The sequence below is a fragment of the Sorghum bicolor genome, chromosome 9 (assembly GCF_000003195.3).
Source record: "Sorghum bicolor cultivar BTx623 chromosome 9, Sorghum_bicolor_NCBIv3, whole genome shotgun sequence".
Classification (NCBI taxonomy): domain Eukaryota; kingdom Viridiplantae; phylum Streptophyta; class Magnoliopsida; order Poales; family Poaceae; genus Sorghum; species Sorghum bicolor.
This window is the reverse complement of record NC_012878.2, coordinates 50,187,603-50,200,029: the sequence shown is the minus strand read 5'-3', so window position 1 is coordinate 50,200,029 and position 12,427 is coordinate 50,187,603. Positions and strand designations below refer to the sequence as shown.

The 12,427-nt window shown below is 47.4% G+C and overlaps 1 protein-coding gene and 1 long non-coding RNA gene across 2 annotated transcripts; one reads left to right on the top strand and one right to left on the bottom strand.

Annotated features, from left to right (window-relative positions):
• On the bottom strand, positions 2,339-3,943 carry LOC8077136 (peroxidase 2). The gene is made up of 4 exons (XM_002439791.2): positions 3,561-3,943; positions 3,264-3,458; positions 2,983-3,145; positions 2,339-2,858 (listed from the first exon to the last, which is right to left on the bottom strand). Exons 1-4 carry the CDS (start codon positions 3,816-3,818, stop codon positions 2,506-2,508), a joined length of 969 nt encoding a protein of 322 aa, XP_002439836.1. The 5' UTR covers positions 3,819-3,943; the 3' UTR covers positions 2,339-2,505.
• On the top strand, positions 8,175-8,588 carry LOC110430068. The gene is made up of 3 exons (XR_002447273.1): positions 8,175-8,216; positions 8,290-8,363; positions 8,441-8,588. It is a non-coding gene; the product is annotated as an uncharacterized LOC110430068 (long non-coding RNA).

Sequence of the window (12,427 nt, the reverse complement as noted above, 5' to 3'; positions counted from 1 at the left end):
TTAGGAAATTTTGAGATTTAAATAATCTTTTTTTAGATTTGATTGATGCATGCATGTATGGTCAGGGGAAATCATAAGTCTTTTTTTTTGTTTTTTGAACTTGATATATCTAGATTTAGATCACTTTTTGTATGTAATGTGACTTAATACATTTGAATTTGCATGTGTATCAACGTGTCGGATTTGTAGATCGCAAAAAAAAACATGTCGGATTTGCATGTGACGTGACATGATGTGTTCATTATCACATTATATGATTTGTTTAATGGGTTTTATTAGTTAACATGACATGTTTCTCATTAGACTTTTGTGTACTATTTAACAACTTTAATACAACCGTATATTTTTTTGACGGAAAATACAATCATACAATTGTATGTCTACAAGTTTAAATAATGAGTGTAAAAGGTCTAGAATATATTTATCAACAAATATTTTCTTGACACAATATATGTGGGGGTATGTGGGGCTGCATGTTTCTTATTTTTACGATTATCCACTAACCATTGAAAAGGAAGGGCCACACGGCTTGTGGAAGGGAGGAGGGCACCTATGGCTTTTGTCTCCATGATTTGAGGATTCAACAATATTTTTTTCTCCTATATTAATTAATTATTTGATTAATTAATTTTAATGTTTAAAAAAATCAAAGGCTTAGATTCATTTGAGGTATTACCTCCCTTTCGACACCGTAGTAGTTGAATAACCACGGCCTCTTTGAAAGCCGTAGGAGGTGGATAATCATTGCATATAGTTAACAGTTTTGCCAAGAGGTTCACGGCGCAATGGCAAAGGCCATTGGTTGGGAGGCTCCCACCCAAGGTTCAAATCCTGGGTGCGGCACTTAATTCTGGATTTATTCCAGAATTTACCGGCGCTATGCATTAAGTGGTAGGCGACGTGCCCGTCGACAACGAGGCGCCTGTGGTGACTTCGTGAACTTCAAGATTTGCCGGCTCAGTCCTTCGTAGGTGCTCATAGGGGTATGGTTTGCGTACGTGTGTTCATAGGGGTGAGTGTGCGTGCGTGTTGAGTGTCTGCGTTGTACTCTGTTATCTCAAAAAATTGTCTGCGTTGTACTCTGTTATCTCAAAAAATATATAGTTAACAGTTTTGGTTAGGGTTTATTTTTAGATCTTGGTGGTGCAGGTGTGCCCACTGCCAACTTTTTGTCCTTCTAGGCCAACTCTGGTAGCCATAGAGCGTCTCCAAGAGACTCAAGTTTTGCATGCAGTCCAATTTTGAGTTTGTGGACAAAATAAATGTCTCCAACAGTATCGTTATGTCGATTTCCAAAATGCTAGGTCGGTAGAATTGGTGAGGGGTGTCACTCGCTATCCGTCTCGACCTAGCGATTCTTGTCTACATACAGTCCAATTTTTGACGGGAAAAAATCTTACCTATTGATGTGATCCAATCAAATATATATTGATAATGGCCGAACTTTTAAAGAGACTGTTACGGTGCTTCAATTATTTGGAAGGCTATCTATTTTACATATCCTCTAAATCCTAATTTTTAAAGATCAACTTTACACAGTCTTTTGGAGATGCTCTGACAATGGAGATGCGTGTTTTTCTAATTTTCTTTACCTAGGCTCATAGTTTTGGTTGGAGGTTTTTAAACCTCTTGATGGATTCTTTTCCATCCATCAATTGTTGTCTGCCATAAAGGAGAGAAGCATCAGATTGTTTTCCTCATGATGAAGAAACAGCTGACGGCTTTCTATCGTCGGGACATTTCAATGTTTCAAGAACATGTTGATTTGTTCGACATGCTAACATGCCAATTATTAATTGCGATGCTTCTTCATCTGTTGGAGAATGGTTTCGAGCTTCTACTCGCCATCCTTTTCTACTTCTACCAAGGAAGAGAGGAGAGCGACTCGTGGCATATGTCCTAGCTGGAGGCGATGAAAATGGTACGGTGTAGACCTAAGAAGAACTTCAATATAGTTTCTTTTTTCCTACAAAGGTCCCCTTGAATGGGGCTAGATGTAATTTTACCTTTGTATAATTAATAATATAGTTAATAAAATGTCCAACTCGTTTTCTAAAAAATTTAGGCATTACATTGAGCCATATATAAGAGCATCTCCATTAGAGATACCCTAAACATGATCCTGCTCTAAATGGAGATGCTCTTATATGGTCTTGCAAGGGCCTTCTTACACACCACTCAATCACTTGGGGCCATTTACATGCTACTACTCTCTTTGTTCCAAATTACATGACGTTTAAAAATTCTCTTAATATTTATGTAAGTTTAAAAATTTATGCCGTGCTAGAGCCATAAATAATTGCATGAACTCAATTTTGGTGAAATGGACAAACGACCAGCATGAGAACGTTTTTACATTTGCTTTACAGAAGGGGAAAATGTAAGAGAAACACCTTACGGTTACAAAGATTGAGAAATGGAAACAGAAGAATCATTTACACAAAAGCCTCACATTTTGGTTAAGAGAAAAATGGAATCAATCGAATTGGACCAATATATTCAGATTCAGTAGCGTTTGTTAACCCTCCGGCAGTTGTTCCTGATCTCCCCATCCTTCCCTGTCAGTGGGCTAATGTTTCCCATCTTAATCATGGATGCTGCGAAGTTTCTGAAAAACTCCTGTTGGTTGCCTGCGAACCGATGAACAATGGGAGCCGTGGTCGCAGCCGCAGAAGGGTCCGACAGCATAACCTGGTCGGACGGGAGCTGAGCGTGGCCCTGTAAGAGGTTGCTGTAATACTTGTTGTCGAACACCTTGGGTGTGACCTGGTCCAAGTTCTCCAATGCGCCTCTAGACTGCCCGGCCGTGCAATTCTGCTGCGTGAATTGGCACTGCACTTTGCCGAATGTGTGCGCTCCTGAAGTAGAAATAGCAAATATGTTGAGATTTGTGACAAGGCACACGCTGAGCTTTCTAAGCTTGAACTGTTTGTTTTGCTACTCCTACGTCGCTAAGTTACTAAGTAGATGTAGATTGATTACCTTGGAGGGCGACGAGGTCAGTGTCGTCGAGGTTGACGTTTCTAAACTTCTCCTGGAGGACGCTCAGGGGGTCGAAGAAGTTGGGCAGGTTCCTGGCGCTCTGGACGTTGGTCGTCGTGCCGTCTCGCCGGCCAAGAAGCACGCTCCACCGTGGTCCTCCAGCCTGCATATATAGCGATCCATGCATGGTTCCTTCCGTCAGTTCACATCATCAGGCGTGAGCGTGATAGGTAGAGTCGGCGCGGGTTGATGAAAGATCTAGTGAGGTCTCGAGTGCATACGAGTTCGACGGAGATCTCAGCTGCAAGGGCGAGGATGTCGGCGCAGGAGACGATGCCGGGGCACGCTTCCTCCAGCGCGCTCTTGATGTCGTCGACCACCGGAAAGCCACGCGCCGAGTTGTTGTTGGCGGGCACACGCTTCTCGGTCTGGATCGCCGGGAGGTCGTCGTCCAGCAGGAGCGAGCCGTCGCAACCCTGAAATGAAAGAAATAATTAAGCGTGTATTGTCAGATGGAAGCAATGCGTGTAGTACGTGGAAGAGTCATGGACAATGACTAATATAACGCCGGTGCTCACGGTGACGAAACAGTCGTGGAAATGGAGGCGGATGAGGCTGGCCGGGATGCGAGCGTCGGAGACGCGCGCGTCCTGGATGACGCGCCGGACGACGTCGTAGGCGCTGGGGCAGGTCGCGTCGTAGAACGTGGAGCTCAGCGCCGAGCCGCCGCCGCCGCTGGGACGGTGACCGAGCGCGGCTCCAGATAGGGCGAGCAAGAGCATGCAGCACGCCGCAAACGCCGTGGCGGGGGACGAGAAGCAGGAGGAAGCGGCCATGGGCTCCTGAGTTGCAGACTTGCAGTAGGTGTAGCTTGCTAGCTATCTGACCTCTGCGTGCTGACTGGTCGTGCTTGCTGCAGGCGAAGCTTGCAGAGCTGAGACTGAGAGAGAGAGAGATGGATGCGATGCGATGCGATGCTAAGGGAATGGGGGCGCGCGGCAGGTTTTATAGTCTGGAGCGGTAGGCGTGGAGACGGAACTGGTATTGGTTGCGCGTTTGACAGGTTCCTCGTGCCGGAGCCTGTCAATTTGGATTGGAGCTAGTATATTGAGTTTCCGTACAGGGGAGGCGGGGGACAAGTGGTCGACGACGGCTGCCGCGCCTGCTTCGTCGATCTTCGCACACGGTTGGAGCCTGGAGAGCGGCGGTGGACGATGGCAGCTCGAGGAGGAGACGAGGTCGCGGCCAGGTGATTGCTGTGGAGCGCGTTCGTTGCGCCAGCGTGCGGTGGGAAAGCGAGGGGAAAGGTGCTCAATCCTTTTCCGTTTCTCCCGAAAACCATGAAAAAAAATTTGTGTAGCATTTTTTTTTGTATTTGGTAATTATTGTTCAACTATAAATTGAATAGGCTCAAAAGATTTGTCTCTTAAATTATAGATAAATTATGTAATTAGTTACTACTCTCTCCATTCTAAATTGTAAGTTATTCCAAAAACATTGGAGAGTCAAAACATTTCAAATTTGACCAAAATTATAGAGAGAATTACAAAGATTATAACATCAAATAGGTAACGAACAACTTAATGATACTAAGTTGACATTATAATTCCAACCAGACCCTTTCATTTAAGACTTGGATTTTTTTATTTTCTTTAATTCCTTTTTTATTTCTTCAATGATTAATTGGAATTCCAATTAATCATTTTGACTGGCTGTTTTTACATTAAATATTACGTATTATTTTATCATATAAATTTGATCAAAATTAAAATAATTTGACTCTCCAAGATTCTTTGAGTGACTCATAATTTGGAAAGGATGATTTTTTTTATTTATATTTAATGCTTCATGTATGTGTTGTAAGATTCAATAGGATGACAAAATCTTAAAAAGTTTTTTTAAATTTCGGGTGTAATTAAATGTTGGGGAGATGCTCTCCGCACTCCCCAGCAGTACGATGAATAGAGAACCTTCTCACTCGGTGCCGTGAGAGGTCTGAGCTCCGACGAGCAGCGGGCTCAACAGTAGGTGAACACAGTGAATGCTCTCCCTTATTAATGGCGGCATCACGCCCCTTATATAGGGCCCGGAAACCGACCCAATGACATTTACATAAATGCCCCGTGACGGTGGGGGAATATTCCAGCATATTCTTTCATCGCAGTCTACTGACCCTAATACACCCGCGTAATTTCACATTGCAAACCCTTCGTTCATCCTTTGACTGGGGCCCCAGCAGGTCGGAGGCTTGGATCCTCCGCCCAGTTGCGGATCCTCCGACGCTTTGGTGTCGGAGGTTCCGCAGCCCGGCTGGTCGGAGGTTGCTCGACCCGGCCTCCCCGGGAGTTCCTCCTTAGCCTGGTCCAGTCGGAGGTTCCTTGGCCTGGCTGCGTTCTCCCGCCATCCTCGGACCCGGGAGGGTCGGAGGTTCCAACCTTTCCTCGCTCCTGGACCTCCGCCGGTGTCTCAGTCCCTGCACACACTTTGCACGACCAGACGAGTCGTCAACATTAGCATTTCCCGTCGAAGGATATCCTCCGACGTTTCAGGCGTCGAAGGTTCCTCAGGTGAAGGAGAACCTCCGACGCTACCAGGGGGAAGGATGCAGCTTTTCCCCAACAGTTCCCCCCTTTTTGGGCTAATGGCACTCCTGCGGTCCATGTGCTCAAAAACATGCTACGCTGCGGAGACTATGAGCATGGTTGCTCCCTTCCCCCCTGGTGCGCAGGATGTGTTTGTTAGCAAATGTTGGATAACTGTTTCTTTTACTTAGTCATAAATTTTCTTGGTTTCTTTATTTTGCCGGGATCCTCCGATCATTGCTGCTATGTTAGTATGATATCCTACGCGCGTTAGATTGCGGAGGATTGCGGAGGATGTTATTGCCGTTGGAGTTAGCCGTTGGCATTGACGAAGCGCAACGGTCTGGCCGATTCCTCCGCTTATAGCCGTTGGGCGCGGGGAATCGCAACGGCCGCGCGGTCGCAGGCCCCCCCCTATAAAAGGGGATGCTGGGGAGCTTTGAGCTCTCACCCCTGCTGCTCATTGCCTGCACACCTTCCTTCGCTACATCTTTCTCTCTGAGCTGCTCGCGTGCGTTTTTGTTTAGTTCTAAAGTATTGTCGGAGGTTTTACGGTGGCTCAGCTTCCTTCACCGCGTCCTTCGAGGTCAGATTTTTCTGGTCCTTTGCGCAACTTCCTTAGTGTGAGGTCTGGAGGTTGGCTGCGGAGGTTTGAGGAGTGGATGCTTGAGGTGGCCGCAGCTCGAGATCTGGAGGAGACGTTATCTGACGTCGAAGCTTCTGTTGGTGACTTGATCAGTGCGAAGGAGTTTGAGGAGATGGCGGCGATTACTTTTGAGTTCGGGCAGTCGACTGTGAGGACGGAGGATATCGCTGACATGGTTGAGGCTAGGTTTTTCAAGGATGGTCGGGCGGAGGCTCCTCCTGCGGGTCAAACGGTGCCTGCGCCTGGTGAAGGTTATGCTGTTGTTTTTAGGGATTTCTTCACCTGCGGGCTTCGGATGCCTCCATATCATTTCCTTCGCGAAGTGATGGAGAGTTTCAACGTGGAGCTACAGCATTTCAGTCCCAATGGGATACTGACACTTAGCAAATTCGCCTGGGCGTGTGAATCCTACGGAGCAATGCCCCACATTGATACTTTCTGCTCGTATTTTGAACTTCAGCGTCAACCTAAGAAGGTGAAGGATGCCGAAGGTGTTGAGTGCATTGCGCAGTTTGGAAGCTGCGCGTTCATGCCGCGCCGCACAATGCCTGGGCCAAGGTGCGAGATCTCCTACTGCCAAAAGGGTAAGTGGGAGAAGGATTGGATGAGAGCCTGGTTCTACGTGAGGACCCCCGCTGCGTCGAAGACTTTAGATGACGGCAGCGTTGATAAAGTTTATCCTTACGCGTCGTTGATGAAGGAGCTGAAGCCTTTCTCGAAGGTTGATCCTTCGCAGGAGATGTCGGAGGAGCGACTGGCTTGTGATAAGGCATTTGCGCTGGCATGCCGATATTCCGGAGGCCGGGATTTGGTTGAGGAGATGGTCGCTGCTGACTACTGGCCCCTTGGCCGCAGGACCGATGAGTTCACCATTGAGATGGTGCAAGTCCCTGTGTTTGGTCCTCCGGAAGGTTTGCCGTTTCCCCGGTTTGGCGCGGGTATTCCGGAGGATGAGACCAAGGAGTCCTTCCTTGATCGAGTGGAGGTTTCCACTCGGAGGATCGTCGGGAAGATTTCGGAGAAGGAGTATCTCCAGCGGAGGTCTGCACTGGGCACGATGCCCCGCTTTAACCGAGTGTTTGAGGAATTGGGGATTGAATATGAGGATTACGTTGTTCCTCCGGATGTTTTGTTGGGGTTGGAGAAGAAGAAGGATTCCTCCAAGGCCGTTGCTGCGGCGGAGGCTAGGAAGAGGAAGGGTGGCGGCGCTGTGAAGCAACTTGCTAAGAAGCGCAAGGCGGAGGTTGTGTTGGAGACTCCTGTGGAGTCTTCCTCCGCTCGCTCTTCTGCTGCCGAGTCCAACTCGGTGGCTTCTGTTCCTGCGGAGGCTGCTCCTGCTGGTGGAGTTCCTGAGGTTGAGGCCTCACGCGCGGTCTCTTCTATACGCGCGCCTTTTGCGTCCCTTCTTGGGGAGGAGTCTTCCGATGCGGAGGCTCCTGAGGCGAGTCCTGCGCGGGAGGCGAATCCTGTGGTGGCCAAGAGTCCTGCGCGGGAGGCTTTGGGTGGAGGAGGATCTCCGCCTAAGGAGGTTCAGGTGGAGTCCAGCGATGAAGCTGAGTCCGCCTCTGTTCGGAGGATCAGGAGGGCGGAGGCTCCCCTTCGTCCGGCTGGTGACGGTATTAATTCGTTGTACATGGGTAATGATTTTTTGTTGATTATTTGTTTTTCTGCAAGTTTTGATTGACTTGGTCTCATGTTTTTGGTTTATCTTTCAGCGGATGTTTTTGCTGGGCTGGCTACCGCGGAGGAGATGGCTAAAGGCGCCAGCGTTGCGCAGGAAGGACTTGCCGTTCCTCCGCCGCGTGAGCCTGCGCCTTCTGCGTTGGCCAACAGGCCTTCGCCTGCTGATGTTCTTGGTCCCGGTGAGTTTCTTCTTTTTGGTTCAACAGTTTGGTTTGTTTTTGGCTTTTTATTCTAAGGTTTGTTTTTGTTATGCGCAGGTGCTTCTGATCCTTCGATCATAGGTTGGACTGATGCCTTGCGCGAGGTTCATTCCTTGGTCGGAGGTTCGTGTTCTGGCCTCCGCCAAAGGTTTTTTGTTTCTTACGATGTTTTTTCTTACTTGTTTTTGCTTTACAGATCGTTTTCGTCAGAAGCTCCGCGGCATGGACTTTGACACGCTCCTTCGCGTGCAATATGAGCACCATAGCCTTGTATGTTTGTGATTTGTTATATCTTCCTTCGCGGTTTTTCACTCGGAGGTTTGTTGTAACTATTTATTTTTGATCAGGGTCATCACATGGCTGCCGCCTTGGAGGAGCGTTGCTCCCGGGAGGTTATCTGCCGTGATGAGGCGATTGGTGCTCTGAAGAAGGAGAACGAGACCTTGGAGGCTGAGAAGGCTCGTCTGTCGGAGGAGGTTAAGGAGTTTTCCTCCGTCAGGAAGGAGATTGATTCCCTGAGAAAGGAGAGGGATGACTATAAGGTTGGATCGGAGGTTCTGAAGAAAGAGAAAGAAGATGCCGAAGCTTCGGCGGCGGTCCTCCGCACAAGTGTCGCTGAGGCGGGGAGAGTTAGGGACTTAGCCCTGCAGCGAGCCGAGAAGGCGGAGGACATTGCTGAACGCCTTCGCAAAGAGCTTGATGCTGAGCGGACGTCTGCGGTTGAGCTGCAGACTCGCATACAGAAGGCGGAAGCGGAGGCTGCAGCTATTGTTGGGCTCTATGCCGACTCGCTTGCGAAGTTTGGGGGAAGCACCTCTGCTCCTCCGCCCGGCGGCGATGTTGGGGCTGCCCTCGCATGGCTGAAGTCTCATATCCGCATGCTCCCCGACTTTGTCGGAGGTGCTGTTGATTTTGGGGCTTTGGCCGCGGTTAGCTCCTTCGCCAGGCTTTTACGCCGCGGAGGTTGCTCTCACGCGGAGGGAGTCGCCAAGGAGGAATTTGCTGCGGCGGAGGACGTTGGCGAAGGCACCCCTAGCCTGCGCAAATCTGTCCGGAACTTTATCAGTTCGTTCTGGATTAGGTTTGGGCGGGCTGAGGCGAAGAAGATGGCGGAGGCTCGTCGCGCTGAGGTATTGTTGATTTGTTTTTTTTTCTTTTTGTATTTCGCTTTGCTGCTTTGCAATGTTACTTAAGATGGATATTTGTAGGAGATTGCGAAGAAGGAGGCTAAGGTTGACAAGGCCGGTCCTTCGCGTCCACCGAGGGAGGCGCGTCCTCCGACCCAGACTGAAGCGGAGGCTCGTGATGCTGGTGCCAAGGCTCCGGAGGGATCTGGTGCCAAGGTTTCAGAGCTGCCCGAGACTTCTGCTCCTCCTCCGCCTCAGGTGTGAGGCTTGTTAGTTTTTAGGTTTATCTTAGTCTTTTTTGCGTCCAAGCATGTGACGCTTTTTTGTAATTAAGGCCGGAGGTTTTGCTTAAGTTGTAAAGACTGTTGAAAATGTAATATATTAAGTTGTTTTCAGATAAGCCTTTGTTTTACACTTTGATCCTGCGCAGGTCTCTGGCGGAGGACCTGCGCAGGATCATTTCATTACTCCCCTTTCGATTTTTTACAAAGGGATTTATGTTTCTGGCGAATTGTGGGAGTACTGGCGAGTTGCCTTCCCTAACATGAGATTGGTGGATATGTTCGAGTTTGTTGGATATGATATTGATGGCGAAGGATCTGGATTTATCCAGTCGTTTGCGCGCCGAGGTTCATGGCCTCCGGCTTAGGTGGAGGTTTTTGTTTTTCTTTTCGTTTATCGTAGGTTTTGCTTGTATTTTTTGACATGATTTGATGTGTTTATGTAGTTGCCATATCCCATCCTTCGCATCTTTGGTGAGAGGGATAGGGTACGCTGGGTGGCGGAGGCTTCTGAGGATGTTGCCGAGCCTTTTCTTCAAGGTTTTCCGGAGGTTCGAAAGCTTCGTTTGGCTTTTTGGTTTTATCCTTCGTTTGTGTTGTCTTTGAAGTTGTTATTTTCTGCGCAGGTTGTGAGTTCTGCTCCGTTGGAAGATCTTCCTTCGAACTTTGTCGAAGGAAGTTACGTTACCCCGGTGACGTTCAAGCGTGGAGATTTGTACGCGAGGGGTTATCTAATTGACTGGTGGCGCCATAAGTATCCTACGCGTAGTATAGATGACTTAGTTGATTTCCTTGTTCGTGATTACTGTGATGATCTTAGGCTTTTTCCAGATTCGTATGTTAGAATTGTGCGAGGGTCTTAGAACCTTCGACGTTTTACGGTCGGAGGATGTTTCTCGTTTTTTGTTGTAAGCTTCTGTTATGTACATTGTATATGGTTAATAAAGATCAGACATTTTTACCACATGGTCTCCGCACCTTTTAATTTTGACAACGTTCGCGCTATAATTTGTACGTGACTCTACGTGACTCATAGATCCTTCGGTTGTTTAGTCGAAGGAGGATTTGTAAGTTTGACTTGTACAAGCTACCTATAACCTTCGACTTTTTATGTGTCGAAGGATGATTTTTTTCTTTTCTTGTAAACGAACTTTTTGTAATGATTTATTCATCAATAATATAGTTTTTAAGTTTGCTACAACCTTCGATCTCATTTTTATTACAACCTTCGCACTACAGCATTTATATATTGCAACGTCACGGTGGTGTTGATCCTAAGGATCTTTGTGTTGCTGTGGATTGCTTGTTCTTGATGCTTGATGTTGCGAAGGTGTTGTTGATTTTTTCTTGCGCGGAGGGTCGCCGTTTCTTGGCCTTAGAACCTTCGACTTTTTTGATGCGAAGGATCGTTCGCTGAATTGTGCTATTTTTTTCCTTTGCTCGACTCCCGTGGAGTGTTGTCGAGGAGAACCTTCGGCTATCTGAGTCGGAGGTTCTGAAGGGACGTTACGAGACTTCGTGCGATACCCTTCAGAGACCTCTGAGTCTGACTTCCATTGTTTCTGTTGTGGCTGTACACGACTTTGTGGTCGATGTTCATCACAACGCCGCAGTTCTAGTATTACGAAGCTTCGTGCGATACAAACTTTTGTTGCTGTTGTGAGGCTAACTCCTGCTTCCATGGTGGCCTAGGATTTTTGCTTTTTGACTGCTAGGTTTGCACTTGATGATCGGGTCTTTGTATACTGATCCTGATTGAGGGTGGGGGGCAGGTTTAGTCTTGTTTTATAGGCTTTCGTGCATTTATTTTATGTACTTAGTTAGGTTAAAAATTATTGTCGGGTTATTGATGGTTGTTGTGGTAGTTGGTTTTGCTGTACCTGACTGAGGGTTATTGTAGTTTCGTTTTAATTTCACACTTTGTTTGTTGGGGGTCTGCTTAGAGTAGCAGAATACCTTCGACCTTATTTTGGTGAAGGTTATGTGAATTTTGTTGAGGTCTGTCTTGTGAATGTTAAACCTCCGCTGCCTTTTGGCAAAAATAATATAGTTCCTGATGCCTGATTTTCCTCAGGTCTTTGTCAGGTTTGAAGGTTTTGTTCCTTCTGGCCATGTTGTGATGCCTGAGGAGGACAGGACTTTTTCACTTTTTGGCCATGCTATCCTTGCTGCCCGGCTCTTGGCTAGGTCTTTTGCTAAGGATTTGGTGTTTTTTCACCTTTGAGGACGTTCCGAGCTTTCTTATCTTTTGGATGAAAGCTGCGGAGGGTCCTTGTGATCACGTGATGTTTTGTCGAATGCTACAGCCTCGTTGCTGGCTGTTTTTTGACTTTTTGGGCTTTGGTTCTGGGGTGGATTCCTCTTTATATTTCAGAGGTTTTTACATAGGTTCTGCCTCGTTAAAAACCCCACCTCCTGGTAGGAGTACCCCTGTGAGGAAAAGAGTGCAGACCTTGGAATGCGAAAGAGTAGAGAAAAAGAAAACAAGCGTATTTAGGGATGTGGATGCCGCCGCTTATTTTGCAGGGGTCATCCTTACACTCAAATGTAAAATCTACGTAGATTGTCGATGTTCCACGTGTGGGTGGAGGTTCTACCTTCGAGGTCTTTCAGGTAGAAGGATCCCGACCTGCCCGCTTGTATTGCTGTGTAAGGTCCTTCCCACTTGGGTTGCAATTTACCAGCGTTTGGGTGATCTCCTATTTTCCTGAGCACCAGGTCTCCATTTTGTATGTCTTTTCGTACTACCTTGCGGTCTCTCCAATTCTTGGTTTCTTGTTGATACCTGGTAATGTTCTCCACTGCCTCAAGTCTTATTGATTCTAAGGTTTCCTTGCAGTACTCTTCATCTTCAGCCAACTGCTGCTTCATGGAACGCAGGCTTTGATGCTTGATTTCTTCGGGCAACATTGTCTCTTCCCCATAC

Bases quoted from the DNA above. Each gene is read 5' to 3' on its own strand.
- LOC8077136 (XM_002439791.2), bottom strand. From the start codon at position 3,818: ATGGCCGCTTCCTCCTGCTTCTCGTCCCCCGCCACGGCGTTTGCGGCG. The intron at 3,459-3,560 runs GTGAGCACCGGC...CTTTCATTTCAG, and splicing joins TCCACGACTGTTTCGTCACC to GGTTGCGACGGCTCGCTCCT. The intron at 3,146-3,263 runs GTATGCACTCGA...CTATATATGCAG, and splicing joins CTGAGATCTCCGTCGAACTC to GCTGGAGGACCACGGTGGAG.